The 6,882-nt window shown below is 40.6% G+C and overlaps 1 protein-coding gene and 1 long non-coding RNA gene across 2 annotated transcripts; both read right to left on the bottom strand.

Moving 5' to 3' along the window:
- Positions 1-1,819: 1,819 nt before the first annotated feature.
- On the bottom strand, positions 1,820-3,225 carry LOC126794430 (uncharacterized). The gene is made up of 3 exons (XR_007672150.1): positions 2,980-3,225; positions 2,755-2,847; positions 1,820-2,035 (listed from the first exon to the last, which is right to left on the bottom strand). It is a non-coding gene; the product is annotated as an uncharacterized LOC126794430 (long non-coding RNA).
- Positions 3,226-3,378: 153 nt separating this feature from the next.
- LOC126794423 (6-phosphogluconate dehydrogenase, decarboxylating 3, chloroplastic) lies at positions 3,379-5,124 on the bottom strand. Its single transcript, XM_050521136.1, has one exon. It carries the CDS (start codon positions 5,041-5,043, stop codon positions 3,559-3,561), a length of 1,485 nt encoding a protein of 494 aa, XP_050377093.1. The 5' UTR covers positions 5,044-5,124; the 3' UTR covers positions 3,379-3,558.
- Positions 5,125-6,882: the final 1,758 nt, after the last annotated feature.

Genomic DNA, 6,882 nt, shown 5'->3' with positions numbered 1-6,882 from the left:
GTCAACTCTCAAGTTTTTTTCTTCTTCATAATTATGTCTCTCTAAGAGGATAGATTTATGCTTGTATATCCATATCATAGTGAAACCTCTGAAATCAGTTTACCATTATTTAGTCATTGTTTAATCATCTGTCCTGCCTTTCTTTCTGTGAGTTCAGAGTTGTCCCGAGCTCAACGCACTGCCGGACTTCCTCTTCAAGATAAACGTACATTGGAGATCATGTATTGTCCAATTCTGGAACGAAAATACAGAAAAGGTAGAATTCTGTGTAGATATTTTACATTTAATATGAAACTTGATTTCATTTAATCAAAGCTTATACTATAATTTTGCATTCTTTCGCCATAAATTTCCACAGTAAGCTAACATAGTATCAGCATATATTGTATCTCATAATAAGAGGCCATGCCTTCCAACGATAAACAAACATAAAAGAAACAACCTGAAATGAAGTTCTAGTGAAAAAGAAATTTACACACTAATAACTAAGTTACAGTACTAGAGGATAGCATAGAAGCTTCTAGCACTAAGAAAGTCAGTGGAGTTGTCAAGCTGATGAACCTCACCATGTAAGCTATGTATGCTAGCTAGAAGTATCAGTTTGTTTCTTTAACTATTATTGATTCCTGATCTCCTCTGCTGTTTCTCTCCATAAGATAATTTTAAAACTTTTCATGTTTATTTTCTACTAGTTTTATATCTTTCTGGTTTCTACTCACTATAAGGATAAGCTACATTTGGTATTCATATTTTGGGTTGATAATTTTGTGCATTATGTTCAGTACTGTGTAGTCTTTTCTATCTAACTGCAATCTAAAGTTTAGCGACCTCGGTTGGTTATTGGTTGATTTTCTGCCATAAGAAATACTTCTAGCAGAGAAATGGATAGTGAATACGATTTGATGAAAAAGTTATGTCCAGGAGGGACATAAAGGAATTTTTCTGTTCATTTGCATCTTACGTAATTCTATGTGTACGTACTTTCAACATTCAAGGCTTTAAATTACACACTTCTAGTTGTTAAAATATCTAATTTCACTAGGTCTTATGTTCATGGTATGAGTTTTCCTGTTTTTTTTTTTTGTGTGAAATCAGGTCTTATGTTCATGGTATGGGTTTTCCTGTTTTTTTTTTTTTGTGTGAAATCAGGTCTTATGTTCATGGTATGGGTTTTCCTGTTTTAGGCTGAAGCTTTTTTGGAATGACGGCTGATTGGGATCTAAAAAAGCTGGAAAGGTGCTGTTCATTGGCATGGGCGCAAATACAGTCCTTACAAACCATAAGATGAAATAATCATGAAATAGAACTAGCACTTTTGATGATGTCTAATATATTACCGACTTGCAAGTTTTACAGATGTAGTTGATGACAAAGTTTCTAATACGTCGCGCTTTGGATATCATCTAGATTACAGCCTACTCCTACACTAAACTATAGAATACCACCTGTTGAACAAATAAGATTACCACTTCTGCCTTTAATTCAGAGGAAAAATTGCCAGTTCATGTATCATATATACAGTTCTCTGTTGTATTCCTTGTTCAACTCCAACGCGCCATCACGGCCAACCTGAATCAAATAACCAATATTTGATTATAGATATAATCCAAAATGTCCCACCTCCCAAGAAATGGATAATCTGCAGGAGTATAAGACTTCACCTTACAGCTATTGTGAATGAAAGCGGAGCACCCTGCCTCTTCAAATATGGTGCTGATGTAGTGATATGTCTATATTTTCATCATGCTTTCCTTCCAAAACACCCTCTCGTGATTTAACAGCACAGGACCGAGACACAGACTCCTCCATTGTTGTGAGAAATGAAGGTGGTGGCTATTTAGTGAATGGAAGAAGGGCCTAGTGAGTGGTATCAACTTCAGCTCAATCACTATATAGAAACATGCACAGACAACTTTTAAGGAAACAATTCAACCGGTGTCTAAAATCACCTTGAGGTCTTGACAGATATCCAATATTCTAGTCATGCTGTCTGGATCATGTTTTAGGAATCACAAATCCCTGTGCCAGAGATGAACTACATGCCAAAAGTATGAGAACATAAATATAGATTTATAAATCCTATTGGGAGAAAAAGAAGTGTCATGTGAATAAGAACATAATCAACATATTGATTGCATTATGTATACAAGTATCATTTCCACTTAATATAAATGATTTTCTGGATCTTAATTTTTTTCTTTAAAAAGTTATGGCAGCTCAGTATATCACTGTTTCAATCGTTAGCGAGGGACCCTGAAAGGTCAATCTGGAATTCATAATGACCCAATATCAATGTAAGGGGAAAGCATCAAAGAAACACAATCAGAATAAACTCGATCACCAAGGGAGGCAAAAACAGAATAAATATGGAAAGTTTGGAAGTTGACATCCAGAGCTCTGCGTTTTTATAATCCTAAGTTATATCCTTGGCCTACGAACCTAGAGAAAGTGAAGTTCTTCAGTCCGGAACCAAAAACAAATTTCTGACTACAAGAAAAATCCAAAAGAGAGCCTGATATTCATCAACAAAGTTACTTTTCATACAATGAAACACAACACCCTAGAAACTGAAACAACCAACTTCAATGCAGAGGATTGAGTAAGCAATTATTTTGAGAAAATATCTTTCAGCTTTTATTTTTTAACAGAAAATAGCAACCAATTAGATAATTTATAAAGGATTCTTCTTACAGAAAGAACACAAACATAACCCTGACTTGTGTTCTAGGCAATAGACAATGAAGTAAATCATACCCTTGAGGTAAATGGTAGCCTTTGCATGGCTTTAAACCACCCAAACCCACATTCGTCATACATAAATCTAGCAAATAACCAGCTGAGAGAAGCCTGGACAAAACAATCAACATTAACCATGTAGAAAACAAACCACAATTTCCAGTAAGCACTAAATTTCCCATAATCAGCATCAACTCATTGCTTTAAGTTGCCAGAAATCCAAACTCATTAAATTAATCATACCTAGAATTAAGCTTATGCCAAAACTCGTCAACAAGCAACACCATCTTTCTTGTGACAGCTGCAGAGGACGCGGGAAGCCCAGAAGTGAAATATTACAGTAGGGAGGGGCAGAAAGCAAATGAGTTACATTTCAAAAGGCACGGGGTTTTAACATAGAGAACAAGAACAGAGTTCACACAAATTAACTGAATTAAACAAGAAGCAATTAATTCCAGATTCTAATTTTTAAACACAACTCATCACGAGAATCTAAATGAGAAAGAATTGATCAAATGACCTGGGGAAAAGCAATGACAGAGTCTAACATGTATGGGGGAGTTAACACAACACAAATTCCCAGACAAGTCATTCAGCAAGGTAATCATTCAAAAGGCAGAAGGGAAGAGAGATAAATAACTTCAGAAAAACTATTAGCGCATTGAACTCAAAAGGCAAGCACTTTTTATTGACAAGGGTAAGCAATGATCGCTACACCTAAGCAAGGAAGCCTCAAAGAGACATACAATTCCACTTCAACTATCAAACCACCCAACAACCCATTGAAATCAACAGCTAAACAGACTAGTAAGTTACAACAGCTCAATTGAGAGCACCGACACCCGAACTCTTTTGAGCAAGTTTAGTCCACTCTGTATGAAAAGAGCCGGGGCGATCAATCCTCTCGTAAGTATGAGCTCCAAACAAGTCTCTTTGGGCCTGAACAAGATTAGCCGGAAGCCTACCGCGCCTATAAGTATCAAAGTATGACAAACTAGCACACATTCCCGGAGTACTAATCCCGGCGGCCACAGCCAGACCCACAACTCTCCTCCACGCAGCTTGCCTCTGCACCATTTCCTTAGCAAAGTCGGGGTCAACAACCAAGTTAGGCAAACCCTGGTTCCTCTGGTAAGCATTCTTAATCCTATCCAAAAACACGGCCCTAATAATACACCCTCCCTTCCAAATCCTAGCCAACTCCCCCAAGTTCAAATTCCAACCCTTCTCGATACTCTTGGCCCTCAACAAGTTCATCCCCTGAGCATAGCTACATATCTTGGACGCATACAAAGCCTGCCTCACATCATCAATCAACCTCTTCTTATCAACCCCACTAACAACATTTCCAATCTCCTCCTTAAACCCTGCCTGCTTCAACGCCTCCTCGGCGCTCTCCCTCTCCTCCTTCAACCCACTCAAGTACCTACAATCCAGCGACGCCGCAATCGTCGGCGCCGCCACAGACAGCTCAGCAGCCTGCTGAACCGTCCATTTGCCCGTCCCCTTCATCCCGGTCTTGTCCAGCAACTTATCCACCAAGAAACCATCGGCCAAGTCATCCTTGACCTTGAAAATATCGGCGGTGATCTCGACCAAGAAGCTCTCCAGCTCTCCCCTGTTCCACTCGTCGAAGATGGCCGCCAGCTCGGAGTTGGAGAGCCCGCCGATGTTCTTCAACACGTCGTAGGCCTCCGAAATCAGCTGCATGTCGCCGTACTCGATCCCGTTGTGGACCATCTTGACGAAGTTGCCGGAGCCGCCCTCGCCGATGTACGTCACGCACGGCCCGTCCTCCACCTGCGCCGCGACCTTGTGTAGAATGTCCTGAACGTTCGAATAGGCCTGGTGGGAGCCGCCGGGCATGAGGCTCGGGCCGTGGCGAGCTCCTTCCTCGCCGCCGGAGACGCCCATGCCGAGATAGAGGAGCCCTTTCGATTCAGCCTCGTGGATGCGGCGCTCGGTGTTCTCGTACCACTCGTTGCCGCCGTCGATGATGGCGTCGCCGGGCTCCATGTAGGCGGAGAGGGCGGCGATGGTCTGGTCGACGGGGGCGCCGGCCTTGACGAGGATGATGACGGATCTGGGGCGCTGGAGGGAGAGGACGAAGTCTTTAGGGGAGTACTGGCCGGAGAGGGGGAGGTCGCCCTCGGCGGCGGCGCGGCGGACGGTCTCGTCGACTTTGGAGGTGGTGCGGTTGTAGACAGAGATGGGGAAGCCTTTCTCGGCGATGTTGAGGGCGAGGTTCTGGCCCATGACGGCGAGGCCGGCGAGGCCGATGCGGGAGAGGGCGGTGGAGGCCTCCATTTCAATTCGGGGTTGGGTGAGGGAAGAGAGTTGAGAGGAGAAATGGATTGATATTTAGAGAGAGAGAGAGAGAGAGAGAGAGAGAGAGAGATTTGTTGAAGTGGTGACGGACTCGTCGAGGGAGTGAAAGGACAAAGTGACCCAAAAACCAATGAGAGGGTGCCGTCGATGACTACCGAGTCCAACCCAGCACGACGCCGTTTCAGGGGCACTTATAGTCGCGTCACTCATTATGTATTTGACAGATGGTGCATGTGATTTTTTTTCATTGAAGGAGTAGAATATATACAAGTTTACAACTAGCAATATAGATTCAATTCGTACTACTAAATGACAGCAGCGGATGCAGGATCCAAATGGTGTCTAGGCTAATTATATGTGCCCAGAAAAAAATCATTCATCTTTGTCCCCATAATTATGAAAGTTGCACATTTTGTTCATCAGAAAGTAGAAACTAAATACGGTGAGGGAATGAAAGTACCAAGTACAATCAACAAGTCATGTAAGAATAGGTAGCTTGAAGATGATAATAAAAAACAGAATTCCAACGCCCTTAGTCCCCTTACGCCCATATGCAAATAATATCAAAGCAGTGAATTCGTTATACAACCCGGACTACTGAATTATGCAACTAATAATATTTATAACGGCATGGTTTCGGCATCATCTTTTAACCATATTAAATAGTTAGTGATGACAATGGTTGTAATCAATTTGATTTGGAAGGGGAATATACAAATGATTAGGGGTTTTGGGGCAAATCGTGAACCTATGTAGCCTACTACTTACATCCACCACTGCCAAATAGTCTCGTTTGGAGACAAAAATTCCATATGAGATCTTATTCAAAGCAAAAAGGTAAAAATTGATCAAAGCAAAAACTAGAACTACGAAAATTAACATGAAAATGAAAACTTGCAGAATGGAGCTGTCGGGGCACATGAATGGAGCTTGAGGCCGAAATTGCAGATTTGCAGTAGAGCAACCGATCTGAGGAGGAAAATTAAAGGCAGAAAACATCTTTGAAATGGCAGTACGTATAGTCGTAACTGGAGATAACATAACTTCATTGGTCCTTTCCAAGATGACAAGAGCGAGTTGATCGAACATATGGTTTGATGACTTTGATCATACCACTGTTTGCACCGATTTTGGTGAATCGGACTTTATATTTTTGCCCGATAAATAAGGAAAATTTTGGTGTTTTTATTAGTAGTATCTCAATAGAATTTCCATAAAATGAAATTCTATTGGATATTATGTGTTGGAGATTCAAGTAAAAAGGAAAGAAAATTATAATGACGATTAATTATAAGAACAAATTACTCAAAAGTACCTGACAACGATTTAATTTACAAATAACTCGCTACTTAATTTAATAGAGCAAATAAGTACTAAAATTTACAAATAACGACCAAATGATGATAAGTTGTCACATGTCATAATATATTTTACTTTTTTACCCCTCTTTGACCCTTAGTGTTTGCTACATCAATGAAGAGGTTATCTGCTACTGTCGATTATAAAAACTAACTGCTATTGTCGACTATAAAAACTAACTGCTACTGTCGAGTTAAAAACCAGCTGCTACTGTCGACTTGGAAGACACCTGCTACTGTCGACTTGGAAGACACCTGCTACTGTTGACTTGGAAGTTACATGTTACTGTCAACTATAAATCTAACTGCTACAGTCGACTTGGAAGGTACCGGCTACTGTCAACTATAAATCTAGCTGCTATTGTCGATTGAGAAACTAACTGCTACTGTGGTTTTTTGTGAGTAAAATTCGAAATTATAAAATTTCTCAAAACATATGCAATATGGTACTTAAATGAAA

This window comes from Argentina anserina, chromosome 5 (genome assembly GCF_933775445.1).
Source record: "Argentina anserina chromosome 5, drPotAnse1.1, whole genome shotgun sequence".
NCBI classification, from domain to species: Eukaryota; Viridiplantae; Streptophyta; class Magnoliopsida; order Rosales; family Rosaceae; genus Argentina; species Argentina anserina.
Note: the sequence above shows the minus strand (reverse complement) of the source record. Positions and strands in the feature narration are given on the sequence as shown.

Excerpts from the sequence above, each read along its gene's own strand:
- LOC126794423 (XM_050521136.1), bottom strand. The coding sequence starts at position 5,043 with ATGGAGGCCTCCACCGCCCTCTCCCGCATCGGCCTCGCCGGCCTCGCC.